Source organism: Tursiops truncatus, chromosome 4 (assembly GCF_011762595.2).
Source record: "Tursiops truncatus isolate mTurTru1 chromosome 4, mTurTru1.mat.Y, whole genome shotgun sequence".
NCBI classification, from domain to species: Eukaryota; Metazoa; Chordata; class Mammalia; order Artiodactyla; family Delphinidae; genus Tursiops; species Tursiops truncatus.
The window spans coordinates 62,165,724-62,184,633 of record NC_047037.1 but is presented as its reverse complement, the minus strand read 5'-3'; the positions used below and the strand labels follow the sequence as shown (position 1 = coordinate 62,184,633).

The 18,910-nt window shown below is 36.5% G+C and overlaps 1 protein-coding gene across 3 annotated transcripts in view; it reads right to left on the bottom strand.

Annotated features, from left to right (window-relative positions):
- The window catches only part of MAP3K13 (mitogen-activated protein kinase kinase kinase 13), a 164,233-nt gene that overhangs the window by 28,894 nt on the left and 116,429 nt on the right, over window positions 1-18,910 (bottom strand). For all 3 annotated transcript variants that reach the window (XM_073803977.1, XM_019946286.3, XM_073803978.1), the window contains 3 exons: window positions 10,475-10,658; window positions 6,041-6,232; window positions 1,581-1,739 (listed from right to left, as the gene is read on the bottom strand). In XM_073803977.1, coding sequence (XP_073660078.1) covers window positions 1,581-1,739; window positions 6,041-6,232; window positions 10,475-10,658 — 535 coding nt within the window. The remainder of the gene's footprint in view (window positions 1-1,580; window positions 1,740-6,040; window positions 6,233-10,474; window positions 10,659-18,910) is intronic.

Below are 18,910 nucleotides of genomic sequence, written 5' to 3'. Positions count from 1 at the left end.
CAAAACATATAGGAATTGAGTATATGAGAGAAGTGACATCTCACACCAGTGGGGAAAACTGATTATTCAATAAATGCTGTTGGGAGAATTGGGGAAACAAATTTACACTTCATCTTACATCAAGGTAAATTCTAAATGTATCAAAGATTTAAATGTGAGAAACGAAATCATAAAAATCGTCAAAGAACACATGGAAATTAAAAAAAAAGAATCTTAGAATGTTGAAGTCTTTTCTAGTTAAGAAATCCAGAAGCCATAACAGGAGAGATTGATAAATCAAACTGCTTAAAAGAAAATCTTGCTGTGGAAAAAAACTTCCACCATAAGAAAAACAACAAAAGTGAAAAGTACCTATAATTTATATACACAAAAGGATAATCTCCTTAATATATAAAATACTCCTGTAAATTGATAAGAATAAAAGATCAGAAAGCTTAGTAAAGGATTAGAGTAGTTCACAAATAAAAAATTACAAATGGTTCATAAATATATGAAAAAATGTACAACCTTATTTATAATATTAGAGAGGAATGCAAATTAAAACTGCACATATGACACTTTGTTTACCTATATGGTTGGCAGAAAAATCCCAAAGTTTAACACATTTTATTGCTGAGACTGTAAAAACACTCTTACACATTTCTTTTGGGAACATAAATTGGTATAATCCCTAATAAGGACACTTTGGTAATAATTACCCAAATTACAAATGATCCCACATTTCTATTTTATCTTATTTACTCTAAAATTACATGCAATTTTAACATATGCTATTTTTTTGGTTTTAAGTCTAAAAGTTACTAGTAGCCAATATTAAGAATGGAAGAAAAACAACTATAGGGAAATATACTGGGTCTTTTGTTTTTGATTTTTTTTGTTTTTTTTTTTCTGCCAGGCTACGCAGCATGCAGGATCTTAGTTCCCTGACCAGGGATTGAACCCGTGACCCCCATAGTGGAAGCGTGGAGTCCTAACCACTGGACCGCCAGGGAAGTCCCAAGGGAAATATACTGTTAATAGCAGAGATTTGTAACCTCAGAGGAAAAGTTAATAAAGATTAACTCCCCCTCCAAAAAAATAAAGCCCATCAGGGCTGTTTAATAAAAGGGCAAACAGCCCCATACACCTCAAATAGGTCTAAATCATATAACTGTATCACAGCAAAGTACATCACTGATATACCCAATGATGGTCTGAGTCACCAAGAATAGGTAAACTTTGTTCAACATATTTTATTCAAGAAGGTGAAAATTATGTAGTATATTTCAGAAAGACTTTTATACTAAATGGCTATATAAAGTGGACTTTTAGTTTTCCAGAAAGTTCAGCATATTCTCTGGGAGTCCCCCAAACTGATGACTTACTGAATGGATATTCACCCTAATTCCTTCTCCCCCAGTCCTTCTTACCAGGTGTGATGATCATGCTGGGTAGTACCTCAGATTATATGAGACTGAAACCAACCAGAAGTGAGTAATACTAAAGAATATTTTGGGAAAGTAGACGTGTTGAAAGAGGAAAGCGCTAACAGGGTGAAAGTGGGAACAGGCTTTCTGGTTGGCACAGACTGCACCACTCACCATATATCGACTTTTTCAGAGACAGGTTCATTCCGTATCACCTCTGGCGCCATCCATGCTACTGTGCCAGCGAAGGACATCTTGGTACTTTTATCACTAAGTTCCTTAGATGTACCAAAATCTGAAATTTTTACTGCATCTGTGTGAGTCACTAAAACACTTTAAAAAGAAATAAAGAAAACATCCAGATCGTTAGTATTAATGAAAATCACGACTAACTGGCAACTGAAGATTTTGTTTGCTGCCTCCTACCTTGCAGAATTCAGCTCTCGAGTTCCAGTACTACTGGGGCATTAGCTACACACCACAAACAGCATCATTCATACTTGTGAGGTAGCATAGCATAGTGGGCTTTCTACATCTGGTTTTATCCTGCCTCCACCACTGCTAACTGTGTGACCTTTGCCAATTACTTAATTCTTCTAAGACAGTTTTCTCATCTGTAAGATGGAGACAATTCAAGTCACAGTATCTTATCCACAATTCAAAAATCTCCAAAAATTCTTTATAAATATTTTTTCATATATATAAAGCAAACTCAACTTATCCCACTTTGTGCGACTGTCAAAGGTTTTGCTGCAGATTTATGAATGTGGCTGATCATAGGATGTGGCCCCAGACTTCGCTGGGGGTGTAAGGTAATGCCCTATGTTACATTTCTGAAATCATCTGACTCCAAGAGCTTTGGATGAGGGATTATGGGTCTGTAATAATGGTCTCATAGGATTTTCATTTGAACTAAATGGGGTAATATATGTAAAGCACCCATCTCCATAAACATTGGTCTTCATCCTTGCTGGTCTCAGACAACTCAACAGGAAAAACACTTCTTTTAAAACACTGATTAAATGATGGCCAACTAAAATCATGCATGGCACCATGACACAAGGGATTCATTATTATAAAAGGCTAATAAGTATGCTGGGATTCCATTAATGTTGATAAGGAAAAGCAGGAATAAATTTAAGCTTAGGAAGATTCCACACAAGTCATGTTATACTTGTTACAGTGATCTGGGTTGTGACTTGGGGCAAACTTCTTTTGCTAGCCTTAAAGTGAATAAAATCTAGTACCAGTCAAATCCAGAGAATTAGCATCCACACACACTAGACTGAATTCACTTGAAATAACCTGTTTAGAATTTTAAAATGTAATGAGTTAGGGTTTCAGAGGCTTAATGATATACAGACTTAATTTTAACAAGAAGTCTTAATACTCAAATAGTATCAGAATCGAGGCAGCTAGAAAACAGAAAACTTCTCAATCTATCTCCTTCCTCCTCTATGTGAACCAGGGACTTGACATTTGCCCCCCTCCCCGCCAATGTCAGATGGCTCTCTACCAAACAGTTCATTGCTTATGATTGCTTTAGAATACCTTCATCCATATCTTAACCCTGGTTTTGTACGTGACATATAAAATTTACATAATTTAGGAATTTTGATTTAATCATGTTAGTCTTGGTGAAAATGCATAAGGATTAAAATATCATGGGATATGTGAGATAACTGGAGAATTGCTGGTATCATATACGCTGAAAGTAAAAAAAGGTGATAAGCTCCTAGTAAGAAAAACACTAGAAGCTTCCTCTTCTGCCTCTTTTGTTCTGCTCATTATGGGACCTGTTAGTATGACAAGAGGGAAGAGCCATGGGAGGAGACTAGAAAAGATACAACGTTGGGACTTTCGTGAAGGCTTCTGAGACAAAGTTGGGGTCATACAGCCTAAGGATTTAATGTAGGTAATGAAATCTCTCTTTACAGCAGATTGACCTTTGTCTTCTCAGTGTCAGCTTGGAACCCAAAGAGGCCAAGGCTGCTGGAGGTTCGGGATGGTACTGATAGCAGAGGGAAAGACTTACTAGATAACAAACTTATTGCTCTAATTTTTATTTTTTAAAAAGATTTATTTTATTTATTTATTTTAGGCTGCATCAGGTCTTAGTTGCAGCACTTGGATCTTCATTGAGGCACGTGGGATCTTTCGTTGCGGTGCGTGGGTATCTCTCTAGTTGTGGAGTCTGGGTTTTCTCCCTCTAGCTGTGGCACGCAGGCTCCAGGGCACGTGGGCTCTAGTTTGCGGCACGCAGGCTCTCTAGTTGAGGTGCACGAGCTCAGTAGTTGTGGTGCGCGGGCTCAGTTGCCCTGCAGTGTGTGGGATCTTAGTTCCCTGACCAAGGATCGAACCCGCGTCCCTTGCATTGTAAGGCGGATTCTTTACCACTGGACCACCAAGGAAGTGCCTGCTCTAATTTTTAAATGACAAGAGTTAAAGAGAGTAGCATGTGATTTACATATCCTAAAATTTCCTGAATTCTTCCTCTAAAATTAATTCTTCTTCTTTTTTTTTTTTTTTTTTGGCCGCTCTGCCTGGCTTGCAGGATCTTAGCTCCCTGACCAGGGATTGAACCGGGGCAGTCACTGGACTGCCAGGGAATTTCCTAAAATTAATTCTTAAAGAGAACAAAGTGGTTAAGAAGGAGGCCATTCAAAGAGGTCTTTGGGGGCTTCCCTAGTGGCGCAGTGGTTGAGAGTCCGCCTGCAGATGCAGGGTACACGGGTTCGTGCCCCGGTCCGGGAAGATCCCACATGCCGCGGAGCGGCTGGGCCCGTAAGCCACGGCCGCTGAGCCTGCGTGTCCGGAGCCTGTGCTCTGCAACGGGAGAGGTCACAACAGTGAGAGGCCCGCGTACCGAAAAGAGGTCTTCGGCAAGTATTTTGTGTACTTCATGTGTATGCAGTGGATGACAAAAGCAACAGATTGTGTGAAAAATGTGAACAGAAGGAATGAACACTGTAATAAAGTTTATTTGCAAGTAAAGCAAGGAGAAGGTTGTTCAGTGAGCTAACGACTATAATAAACATTGTTGAGAACTATGGTGATAAATAAGAGCTGCTTTGAAGTTGATAATCAAGGACAGATTTGTATCTTCCATGGAGAAGAGGCAGGATTAATTGTGAATCCCTCATCTTCACATGATGAGGGAGAATGCAGTGGTCTGTGGGCTAAGTTCTGGGTTCAAGTCCTAGCTCCATGACTTTGGGCTCTGAGTTCTAGATTTTCTTATATAAAATGATAAAATGATATATGTTACATCTATTCCATACATTTTTGCTAAGATCAAAGCAGATGTGATCATGGATATTTTAAAATGTTGTAAACCATGAAAGCACTATGCAAATATGTTTTTGGATAAAGATTAATTCTTCTCTGCTTCTCTAAACAAAAATGTGGTGGGAAATAATGAAAATAATGTTTAAAAATAGGAGCTACACTGAAATATACCATTTAATCAATTCCTTTCCTTCCTTCATGCATTTTGGGGAACTGAATAAACATTCCTTTTGAAGTGGTTATTGGTAGCCAAAGAATCACTTTGAAAACAGGTTACTAAAAACAGCTCTGCTTTTCTTTTCTTTTCTTTCTTTTTTTTTTAAAGGTTTTTTTTTTTATTATGTGTAACACAGACAAAGTTATTTAAGTCAATACATTTTTATGGAATTTCACACATTCTGATTCTTTCCACTGCCAATCACCTTAGTTCCTCCAAACTCATAATCTTCAAGATAAAATAGCCCTTTCAAAAAGAAGTTATCATGTGAGTCAGCCCACAATTCTTTTAGTTAGGCTTCTTTGATCTCCAATGAAATATGGACACACTTCAAAATTCCCCACCTGTAATCTTTGGGATCCAATTTCCTCAAGCGATTTACTTTAGGACCATGTTTAGGGTCAGGAGATGGATCTGCCTGGTTCTGAATTTGACACCCTCTAAAAATGTATTAGGTTCAAATCATATTCACTCCTAAGCCATCACACCCTAGAACAATACAGATCATTGGGATATGCCAATCTGCTTCTCTTAAATAACCAATTTATATTATTTAATGGGCACTGTGAACCTCGTTACCTTGTTTCCTTCTTTGCTTAGACTCTAGGAAGCTCAAAGAGAAATTCATAAGCCACCTCTAACAACTGTACAGAATCTTATGGCATACATTTTGTGAAGAAGCTTTAGTTAATGTTTTTATTTTCTCTTTGCCTCTGTTTCTTATCCATTTTTATCCTGTTGTATATATTTCTGAAACTCAGTTTTTAAAAAATTGGTTTTCTGGGGGGAACACACTGGGAAAACAACAAGTCAAGCCTTCCAATGGGAAAGTCTGGCATTAATTATCTGAGATGATGGAAAGTGAATACTTTAGTTAATATATTTTGTTTCATAGTTGTACAATTAAAAGGCAACAAAAAGGGAAAACTACTGTCAGGTGCCTGGACATATCTGCCATATAGGTAAGTAGGTTAACAATAATCCCCCAAACATGCAAATAGAGTTATCCACTGTGCTAATTTAAACTGAACTGAAAATATGATGTCCAAAAGCTTCAACTATGGTTGATAAAATTCCATATTTCAAAACAATAAAACAAAATGGCTGAAAAATTAGTTCCAGAACTCACTTAGGTGATTTGAGATCACGATGAATAATTTTATGGAGGTGTAAATAATTCATTCCACTTGCAATTCCTGTGGACCAATCTACTAGCAATCGAGGTGTGATCTTCCTGCCAGCTCGCAAAACCTCATAAAGTTGTCCATGGGCACAATATTCCATGATGATACAGTAACATGGGGCCTGAGTACAAACACCCCTTTCAAGAAAACACAGACATGTACATGAGTACACACATCCATATAAACATATATGTATACATATTTATATTTTAAGAATATTTAATAAATTTAATAATTAAGACCAGTTCTCTGTCCACATTATTTTAAAAATGCATATAATCTTTCCTGACCCTTAAATTACCATTTAAGTCCCTCTAGTCTACATGTTTCTTCGTTATGTGCATAGACAATTTTAGTTTGTTTTGTTCACTTTAGATATCTATATGCTAAGCTATATCGGTGCTTTTTCCGGGGGACCGTTCCATTCTAGGACAAAGAGCACCTTTCTCTGAGACTTGTGTAGCCTGGATATTTTAGATTGTTAAGAATAATTTAAATATCTTCCTTTAAAAATTAAATGGAAAGTTTTATATATAGTGTACAGAGAGAATTCAAATAAAATATTGCTATTTTTACTATTTGTTGAATTTCAAATTACTCAAATTTAAGATAACTAGACTGAGGACCAAAAGAATCAATTTTCTATGTTATAGAGTAGCTGAAAAACATTTCTGTTTAGAACAAAAATAATGTTACACAATGTATTATACACCTATGCAGCCTCTATTTTCATCAATTCCTACATCTTCTATGAAGCCTTTCCTGATTATTCCAGTCTAAAAAAAAATCTTTCTCTTCTCTAATTTCTTATGCTACATATTTGTTTTTTATATGCAATTTTTCTCTCCCTATACAGATTATCGGTTCCTTAAAGGAAAAGGTCTTCAAGTACTTTTCTTTCTACCACATAGCTTAGAAGTTCACAGCAAGTCCTTGACAAATATTGTTTAACTTCACCTGCGCGTTCTTTGCTGATAAAGCCTTTGCGCAAACAAGTACAGAGGCAAGGGGTAGGAGGAAGGGTACTAACACGAAAGAACATCCTCTATTTGTCAGGCATGTTTACATGTTAGTTAGTTGTCTTATTTAATCTGCCTCAAACCATTGTACGATAGATATTATCTTTTCCATTTCTACAGGTAAAGCTCAGCGAGGAAAACTGACTTGTCCTAGGATCATACAACTAATACATGACAGAGCTGGGATTCGAATCCAGTCTGTCTACTTCAAAGCCCATGCTTTTTCCACTTACTATGCTACACTGCCTCTCTTCCAGCTTTTAAAAGTTTGTATAGACAAGCATATTGGGGATGCCTATATTAATACTGTTATCCTATAAAAGTGGGAAAATCATATTAGCTCTACTTCACAGTTTTGTTCTGAGAATCAGAAAAGAGAAGAAAAATTACCATGAGCAATTCTCTGTGTCTTATTTCTTAATGATACGTATGCCTTCCTCCAAAGGAATATCGTTATTCTACCTACAAGACTCCCAGCTAAAGTCCTCAGCCAGCTACCAATTCATGTCCTATCTCTTAGGCTGCCATAAGTGCTGAAAGAATTTAGAGGTTGTGACTTGTGATCATGTGAAAGTCTTATAACAACGGCAGATTATGAGTAAGTATAATTAGTTTTTATTTTCCCTGCTTTGATGTGCCTGTCAAATGCCGCAAAGCTATTTCTATTACTCTCCTATCATTTTCTAAGCTCCCCAGAATTCTCATCTTGATTTTTAAAGAAAAAATTTTTTAAGTTTCTATTACTTGACTTTCAGGAAACCTCAGTGGAGCACAAGTATACAGCAACAGACAATTTAATTTTTACTACAGAGAAATAATGAATAAGGGCAGAAATAGTGTAATGTGCTTAAGAATATCAAAACAAATATTTGTTTGAAACTACTCAGCATCTTACTCAAGTATGTTTTAACTTGTCAGACAAATATTGACATAAAGAGCCTAACAGCGATATGTTATACACTTTTCGTCTTTCTTGACTGACAAATGAGAAGCAATCATTCCATCAGCCCTGTACTATGACAAGACTTCTTAGTAGCTATAAATAACAGCTCTATAATCACTTCTAATTGCTACCTTTTCTTCCCTTTGGCACTCAATTCCATTAGGAACAGGCAGGTTGGGTTTTCTTAAAAGATTGCTTAAAAATTGGAAGAAAAAGAGAATATAGTATTCCTTTCTTGCACTTCCCTTCTGTACATGGTTCTTACTAACTTCAAAAGAAGCTGAAAGCACAGAAATCAGTATCCAGAGAGATGTACTAAAATCTAATCATGCCTTCATATCTTCCAGACGGTTCTGAATGATTCATTGGCTAAGCAACACATGGCACAGATGGCTGCAAACATAACACTGCACAATGCCTCAAGAGCATGGTGTAATGGGCCAGGGACACAGTCTCACTATTGTTTTCCATGTAGAGGTAAAGACAATTCAAGCATCTTCAGCCTAAAGAGTTGGACACCAACAGAGCAATACTTATCCATAATGCTGAAAACTCTATATGCAGGTAGGAGGGTCAGAGGGTAAAGCGGGGAAAAGACTCAGAGGAAAAAGGAAGAAACAAAAGAAAGGAAGGAAAAATCAAGCTTCTCGCACTCATCCTCTGAGGACACATTTCTACCTTCAGTAACCCACGACCTCTTGCTAGAAAGCCCTCTTACCTGAGACTCATAGCCTAGTTCACTTTGGGAGGCCAAAAAGCCATGCTCATCTATAGAACATTCAGTGTCTCAAACCTAGCATACCAGTGATTTAAGCTTAAAGTTTAGTTAAATAAAAGGCTCTTCCTTCCATTTATGAGGGTAACCGCACTGCAATGATGATCTTCTCAGTGAAGTAAAATGAATGAAAGTGAGCCTCTGACAGACTTGTCTGCTTAAAAATAATCCTCCTATTGTCTTGAGAAACTTATCATCTTGGGAAGGATTATAATTGGTCTCGATAGCATTTTGTTTTAGTTTCACATCCTCCTGGCCCTCCTAAGGCAACCAATAATAGAATCACTACAGCAACTGAAATTCTCTCCCATGTCCTCTCCAGGGATGTTCCTTCCACAAGGAAATGAATCCAAGGACTTCATTTAGTATCCCAGTTGAATGCTTCTCTTCTTTTCACACTTCTTTCCCTTTCCAAAGCAAGGGGTCTTGTTTGGGAATCAAAACTCAACCTCAATACACATTTAAACCCATTCTACAAAACTTGTACCCATGATTTCTATTCCTTACTTTGGGGATATATTTCCAATTAGAAATTATTGCATGACATGTTTAGCTTTATAATGAGAGTTTTATTGAGGAAAGGATTCCTCTTGGGGGCTGGAGGAAGTCCCTCCTAGGTTAGGAAAGGGGAATTTGTAAGTTATTCTACTTTTAGCTATAGGCTTATTGGTCATACTATTTTCCAGAATTGAAATATATATAATATAAAAATATACCAAGAAGCTCTAATTTCTAATCTCTCTTCCTTCCTAAAGGCTTTCTTTCCTGTTCTTCACCTTTCTTCCTCTTAAGCCACTCATTATTCATTTGTTCAAGCCTAGGGCAAAATTTCAAGGCTGGGAAGAGAAGGAACTCAAGGGAAGAGTACAGGGAGAAGAGATTATACATATTCAGAGCTCAGCACTGCCAAGTTTGGTGCCTTCTACAAATTTACCTCTGAATCTTTCTATTTTGCTAGGGATCCCTGTCAATATTATGAAAATAAGGGACTAAACTAGAAAGATATATTCACATACTCTTGAAAACAACCACTTTGTGAAATAAATATAGCATTTAACTTACTATCATCACTAATTCTACTATTATTAGATTTAGAAAGCTGAGTGTTTAGCATTCCTTGAAAATGGATCTGGCAAAACTTGAGGCAGGGAGAAATACTCTGAAGGTACCTGTTATTACAAGTTAATATTTAAGAACGGACACTAATAGAAACTAGTAAGAAAATACATCTCTATTTACAAGGAACTAATTGTTCTCTGATCACTTCACATGTTAGCTTTGTTTTCTTAACTGAATTTTAGGATGTTCAGGTTATCTTGAAGTAGCCTCTGTTGTCCTACTGATAATGACATTGATTCAGCAGATCTGACTGCTTGGCAGGAATCTACCTTCTCCCTCTGTCCCACATACATTCCTTCCAAGAAGTGTGTGCTCTGGCAAAAAGAACTATTAGACTATAAAATCCTTAAAGACATGATTCTAATATAATAGTTCTTTGGTACCCTCCCAAAGCACCTAGCACAGTGCTAAGTCTGTAGAGTGTTCTTAACATGTCTTTCAAAGCAGGAACGTAAATGTATATACTGGGGGAAAGAAAATCTCTCTATTTCTTTAAAAAAAAAAAAAAAAAGCCTTGACCTACTTGAAAGCGATGATGTTAGGATGCTTCAACTTCCTCAAATGCTTGATATCCGTCTCATTCTGCTCTCTCACTTTCTTGATGGCCACCTCCTCCGCTCGGAACTTGCCCAAGAAGACAGCTCCCTGGGCTCCACTACCCAGCCACTGCAGCTCTGAGATCTCCTCAAATGGCACTTCCCAAGTATCTAGGCACACAAGTGAGAAACAAGCTTAAAGAGATCTCAATGGCCCCTTGTAGAATGCTCAGGGGCCATTCTACAAGGCCACTCTGAAGGGACCAACTTCACCATCACCCAAAATGACCTCTATCCTTTGTCTCTCACCCGGTAACTCTCCAAAAGATATAACCTTTCTATGGGTCTTGATACCATAGATAAGATATTCACATGTATTAGTTTGTATCAATTTTTAACCAGTGAAATTCAGCAGATCAGAGATCTCCAATATAATCACCTCTGAACAAAACACATCCTGACACTCTCACAGCCCCACCTCCTCACTTGAAGCTTGCATGTTCAGTCAATTCACCTATCTGTCTCTACATCACCATCCCTACCCCATCACCCATTATGTGTTGCTTTATTCCTCTTTGAATTTCTAGTGCAGGTTCTCAATTAATACTTGCTGAATGAATTTTCAGTGATACTCTCCTAAAGATCTAATGATGTATAATAATTAAATTAGTATATACCTTTTATTTAGCACTTACTATACGCCAGACACTAGCATAATGCTTTAGATCTGTCATGTGTTTAATTCTTACAACAATCCTATAAGTCTGGCCTTATTACGGTTATTTAAAAATGAGAAAACTAAGCCATAGGGTAACCATGCCTTAAGTAACTTAATCAAGGTCACATAATTGGTAAGTGGCAAAACAGGGCCCAGGACTCCAGAACTGGCTTGAATTCAGGGACAGTGTTTTCTCTACTATACCACATTATCTCTCATGAAGTATTTGAGAGAGAGGGTCATTAGTCATAATATATTTACTCATATAGATGCAGTATTTTCAAGTTTCTGTTTTTCTTAAAGTTTAATTTCTTTCTGCACCAAAAATGTAACAGGGGTCATTTCTAAGTGGTGGCATTATTGATGATTCATGTTATGTTGTTTATCCTTTTCTGTATTAAAAATTTTAAACCATAAGCCTATATTACTTTTATTTTTAATTGAAGTATAGTTGATTTACAATATTGTGTTAGTTTCAGCCTATATTACATTTAAAATGAATAAAATACTATTTAAAATAGATCAAAAATTCAATCAATATGTGCTTTAATCTCATGCAACTTAAAAAGACGACTATAATCCATTGATTATCCTTTTTGCCAGTGCATTATCACTGCACTGGTCAGAAATGAACATCAAAGAGCTAAGAGCCCCACAGAGTGAGGAGAAGATGATGACAATGCTAAAGGTTATGAGAGATTCTTGTCAGATCACCAATCACTTAAAGGCCACTGTTTGCAGAACACTGAACAAAGTAGTGTTGAATCAGCTTTGAAGATATTCTGGTCTTGAAAGCAAATCAACTCACTACTACATCGATGAAGCAAGCGCAGAAAGAGTAGAAGGGAACTACATTTCCCTCTTTTCTAATTTTCTCTAACAGAAAAGAAATTCTGTAGATGCTTAATAAAATGTGGTTTCTCATTACAAAGGTTAAAACATGACCTTTAAAATATAAATACATAGAGCAGAAAAAATTATAGTGAGGGTGATTAAAAGCATCGGCACTTGTCCCATTCTTCTGGTATGAGCAGTATTAAAGGTTTCTGCTCTACTGAAATTGAATAGATGCTATACAAAAACAATCTCTCTACAATACAAATAGCTCACAAATATGAAATCACCAAAGAAACAAGTTTGGGTGGAAACAATAAGTTACAGACGACTGCTTTTAGTATCTTTACAGCGTTTAATGACTTTCATCCCTATAGGCTTTTCATGTGGCACCCATAGGACACAGGTATTGATGGCACACTTAGTTTTATTCATTAGGGGTCTAGTGAAGAACTAAACACAGTGTCATTTTGACCATTCTGGGGGCTGAATAAAGTACTAACACTGGATTCTGAGCAAGAACATAACTGGGCAATATTTCTCCAAATAACTCTATAAAATCCCAAGTTACCCTGATTTTTAATACATAATTACTAAAATTAGACAGTCTTTCGCTGTCTTGTTTTCCTATTTATGCAATCTTTATTTACTGTTAAGTACTAGAAAACATTAGAAAATACTAGAAAAAGCAGAAAAGCACATATTTTATCTGAAATCCCAGCACATATTGTTTTCATCTTCTTTTAGTCTTTGTTTATATGTATACAGCTATGTCAGAGTTGTATGTGATGTATAATTTTTTCTACTTTTTTCATATATTATGTATTCCCCATGTACTTAAAGTTTTTATTATAAGCTTAATAGTTACTTACTGTACCCTCTTACCTTTTTTTGTACTTGTTTCCACTTTTTTGTTTGCTAAGTTAAATTTGATACTTTTTTCTTTCTTTATATTACTTCCTCACGTTCAATCCTGAGATTAAAGAGTATAGTTTCCTGGTTCTTGGTATACATTCCAAGTTGCTATCCAAAAGGATTTTTCTAGTTTTTGCTGACAGTAGCAAAGTATGAGCAAGTCTCTTTTACTACAACTTTGCCAGCAATGAATGTTGCCGATTATTTTTTGGTGCTAATTTAGTTAGGTATAAAATAGTGTTTTATAAGTTCGCACTATTTTAATTGCCAGTGATATAGGATATTTTCTCAACATTTGTTTAATACATCTTCTTTGTATGAATTATCAAATTTATCCCTTGTCCATTTATTTATTAGGGTCTTGCAGTTCTCATAAGCTCAAAGGAGCTTTCTATTTCTTTGATACATAGGAAGAGGCTTTTTACAAAAGCATTTTTCTTTTAATTTTATTATGTTTTGAACAAAATATTTTTATAGCTGCTTGTCATTTGCTTTGCAGTTTCTTCTACTGCCTAATCTATCTTCTAAGAGTGATCTATAGTTGATTTTTAAAAAGTTTAACCTTTACATCTGAAGTTTATTTTGTTGTATGGTATGAGAACTGATGCAAATTAATTTTTTTCATAGTGTTATTTAGTGATTCAAAAAACAATTTGTTAAATAATCCTTTCTTTTTACTTTTTTTTTTTTTTTTTTCCGGTACGCGGGCCTCTCACTGTTGTGGCCTCTCCCGTTGCGGAGCACAGGCTCCGGACGCGCAGGCTCAGTGGCCATGGCTCACGGGCCATGGGTCACTCCAAGGCATGTGGGATCCTCCCCGACCAGGGCACAAACCCGCGTCCCCTGCTTCGGCAGGCAAACTCTCAACCACTGCACCATCAGGGAATCCCTTTACATAATTTTATAATGTTTATATTGTAATTTACTATATATTTTATAAATAATTCCTATTATTTAGTATTTTTATAAAATGAGAAATAAATGAAGTATTAAAATACAAATGATAGGAGGGAGGGACAAGATAGGGGTAGGGGATTAAGAGGCACAAACTACTATGTATAAAATAAATAAGCTACCAGGATATATTGTACGGCACAAGGAATGTAGCCAATATTATATAATAACATTTTTTTATTCTTCTTTTTTTTAAAGATTTTTTTTTTGATGTGGACCATTTTTAAAGTCTTTATGGAATTTGTTACAATATTGCTTCTGTTTTATGTTTTGTTTTTTTGGCCACGAGGCATGTGGGATCTTAGTTCTCCGACCAGGGATTGAACCCGCACCCCCTGCATTGGAGGGCGAAGTCTTAACCACTGGACCGCCAGGGAAGTCCCTATAATAACTTTAAATGGAGTATAATCTATAAAAATATTAAATCACTATGTTGTACACCTGAAATTAATATAATATTGTAAATCAACTATACTTCAATTAAAAAATAAATAAAATAGGGCTTCCATGGTGGCTCAGCGGTTGAGAGTCCGCCTGCCGATGCAGGGGACGCGGGTTCGTGCCCCAGTCCGGGAAGATCCCACATGCCGCGGAGCAACTAAGCCCGTGAGCCATGGCCGCTGAGCCTGTGCATCCGGAGCCTGTGCTCTGCAATGGGAAAGGCCACAACAGTGAGAGGCCCGTGTACCTCAAAATAATAATAATAATAAAAATATAAATAAATAAAATAAAATACAAATGATAAATATATTTGGCACTCAAATACCAAAGGTTGATATTATAATAAATAACAAAAATTTCCTTGACCAACAGTAGCTCACGCCTGTGTTAATTCATCTATGTTCAACCAAATCTTAATTGTCCATGGAAAAATAAAGGGGCCGGCATTGGTAATTCAAGAACACAGAGTGTAAAGTAATACTTCAACCACCTTTCCATCAATTTTTTTTACTAGAACTGACTACCAGAAATAAAATTGATTCATGTGATTTAGTCCTCTCTGTCCAGTTCCAATATCCTGATCGATATCTAGTAGGGAGTCAAGGAACAAGAAAATGGCAGCAAAAAGAACGTTAGCAACAAGGCTATACAAATTGGGGGCCTAGATCACTGAGGAACAAGATAACAAACCTTATAATGATGGAAACTGGCTGTGCTCCCTCCAGGGTTAGTCCCAGACTTTCTGCTGCTTTTACAGCTGTCCCATTGGTACTCTTCCCCAGCTTTTATCTTCTCTCTGATTCATCACTATGACTACTATCTTAATTCCAATATCCACCATGATCCCTAGGACTGAGAAAAAGCCACATGCCCACTCACTTTAACACATAAGTTCTCCTTTGTTTATTCAGACAAGTCTATGACAATACTTGCTTTGAGACTGGGAACTATTTGGCAATAAAAGATTTCACATATTACCTTACGCTTCACTACCAACATACTAAATGGGAGATGAAGATATCATTAAAAAAAATTTAATCAAGTGAAATTTCCTCATAATACCAAATGCAGGGACACATCTGTTATATGTACTATCCTTTGGTTGACTGTAATCCAGGATTAAAGATTAGCTCCATGATCCCAGAGCTGACAAGAAAAAAACTACACTTAGTTTCAGGCTAGTGAATCTCTTCTACAGCCCACAGCAACACCTGCTCCCGGTAGGATATCTGGGCAGCTGCCGTACCCTTGTAAGCTTAAACTGACCAAGGATGTGTCTTACTTGCTCCTGAAATAAGCCTTTCTGAAGGTCACATAATCAATCGGAACACAAATTAAATACAAGGTTACAGAACAATAAAGAATTTTAAAGGCTTCTTTTAACAGACATAGGATGTGTCTGTTAGTCTTCTTTATGAGTCTGAACCTCAATGCTGCGTTTGGATCCTGAGACCTCCAAATTGCCACCAAAATAATTATTAGACTGGACAAGTTAAGACCCCCAAAACCAAATGAGTTTATCACATAAGCAGATATTAGTAAGTTTTGTGTCTAAGCAGAGAAGAAGGAACTTCTAAAAAATAATAAATTAAGGGTGGGTGGTTATGGGATGACAAGTGATTTTTATTTTCCTCTTTGGATTTGTCTTTATTCCCAATTTTTAAAATAATAAAACTGTTTAACATAGGAGTCCCCAACCGCTGTGTGACAAGGAACAACTCTTTAATTTCCCTGAAACCTTAAGATCATAGAGAGAAAAAGAGGATAGAATGTGCAGGGTACGGAGAGAAAACAGACAGAGAAAACCTAGGGATTGAGAAAGAATGCTGTGGTTGACAAATCCTGGAAAGTATACCTGGAATAGACAGATTTACAGGAAAATCCCAATATACTTATGGAGAAGGGGTATAGATGGGGAGTCTGGTATTGGTTTAAGAGAAAGTATTTCAGAGTCAATTAAAAAAAATTGAAGTATAGCTGATTTACAATGTTTTGTTGATTTCTGCTGTACAGCAAAGTGATTCAGTTATACATATATATATATATATATATATATATATATATACAATCTTTTTCATATTCTTTTCCATTATGGTTTATCCCAGGATATTGAATATAATTCCCTGTGCTATATAGTAGGACGGTATTGTTTATCCATTCTATATGTCATAGTTTGCATCTACTAACCCCTAACTCCTAGTCCATCCCTCCCCCATACCCCCCCCCCCTTGGCAACCACAAGTCTGTTCTCTATGTCTGTGAGTCTGTTTTTGTCTCGTAAATAGGTTCATCTGTGCCATAGTTTAGGTTCCACATAAAGGTGATATCATATGGTATTTGTCTTTCTCTTTTTTACCTTTTTTTTTTTTTTTTTTGCGGCACACGGGCCTCTCACTGCTGCGGCCTCCTCCGTTGCGGAGCACAGGCTCTGGACACGCAGGCCCAGCGGCCATGGCTCACGGGCCCAGCCGCTCAGCGGCATGTGGGATCATCCCGGACCGGGGCACGAACCTGCAACCTCTGCATTGGCAGGCGGACTCTCAACCACTGTACCACCAGGGAAGCCCCTGTCTTTCTCTTTTTGACTTACTTCACTTACTATGATAATTTCTAGTTGCATCCATGTTGCTGCAAATGGCATTATTTCATTCTGTTTTATGGCTGAGTAGTATTCCATTATATATGTACCACATCTTCTTTATCCATTCTTCTGTTAGTGGACACTTAGGTTGTTTCCATGTCTTGGCTACTGTGAATAGTACCACTATGAACATAGGGGTGCATGTATCTTTTTGAATTATAGTTTTGTCTGCATATATACCCAGGAGTAGGATTGCTGGGTCATATGGTAATTCTATTTTTAGTTTTTTGAGGAACCTCCATACTGTTTTCCACAGTGGTTGCACCAACTTACATTCCCACCAACAGTGCAGGAGGGTTCCCTTTTCTCCACACCCTCCCCAGCATTTGTTATTGGTAGACTTTTTGATGATAGCCATTCTGAATGGTGTGAGGTGGTACCTCATTGTAGTTCTGATTTGCATTTCTAAAAGAAAGTATTTCACATCAATAGATGAGTGGAGAAAGACAATGTGGTATATATATATCTACACACACACACACACACACACACACACACACACACACACACATACACACTGGAATACTACTCAGCCATAAAAGAGAATGAAATTTTGCCATCTGCAGCAACATGGATGGACTTGGAGGGCATTATGCTAAGTGAAAGAAGTCAGACAGAGAAAGACAAATACTGTATGATGTCACTTATATATGGAATCTAAAAAATACAACAAACTAGTGAATATTAAAAAAAGAGAAGCAGACTCACAGATAAGAATAAACTAGTGGTTACTAGTGGGGAGAGGGGGAGGGGGCAATATAGAGGTGGGGGAGTGGGAGGTAGAAACTACTGGCTGTAAGACAGGCCACAAGGATGTATTGTACAACACGGGGAAGATAGCTAACATTTTGTAATAACTGTAAATGGAGTGTAAAAATTGTGTTAAAAAATAAAATAAAATAATACCTTAAAATAAAATATCAAAAAAAGAAAAAGTATTTCAGAAATAGAAAAAATTGAATGCATGGAAAAAGTGGCTAATGGCAACTAATGTCACCTGGTAGTTGTGGAAAAGCTGTCAACAGTCTTGACTAAAATATATGAATACATTTTTAAGGGAGGGCTACAGAATCCAATATTCAGTTATAAAATAAATAAAACAGAATATCATTTCTGGTCCATATTATTCCTTTATAAAATTTCTTGATGAAAGAACTCATAACAACTGATCATTTACATAAGGCTGCAAAGATATGTATCAAACGCTTTAAAGCAAAAAATTCTTTGAACCCAGCATTCCTCTTTTAATAATTTATCCTAAGGAGTAATCAAGATATGTGCGAAAATTAAGGAATGGACACGTTCACTGCAGTGTGGCTTATAATCACTGAAAATAGTAAACAAATTGTTAAGCAATAGAAGATTGCACTAGAAGTTATCAATGAATTTGGTAAAGTTGCAGGATACAAAATTAATATACAGAAATATGTTAATTTCTATACACTAACAACTAACAATCAGAAAAGGAAATTAAGAAAATAATCCCACTTACAATTGCGTCAAAATGAATAAAATAGTAGGAATAAATCTAAGGAGGTAAAGGACCTGTACTCTGAAAACTATAAGACACTGATGAAAGAAATTGAGGACAACACAAACAGATGGAAAGATATACCATGTTCATGGACTGGAAGAATTAATATTGTTAAAATGACCATACTACCCAAGGCAATCTAGGAATTCAATGCAATCCCTGTCAAAATACCCATGGCATTCTTCATAAAAGTAGAACAAATAATTCTAAAATTTGTATGGAAACACAAAATACCCCAAATAGCCAAAACTATCTTGAGAAAGAAGAACAAAGCTGGAGGTATCATGCTCCCTGATTTCAAACTATACTGCAAAGCTACAGTAATCAAAGCAGTATGGTTCTGGCACATAGATCAATGGAACAGAATAGAGAGCCCAGAAATGAAA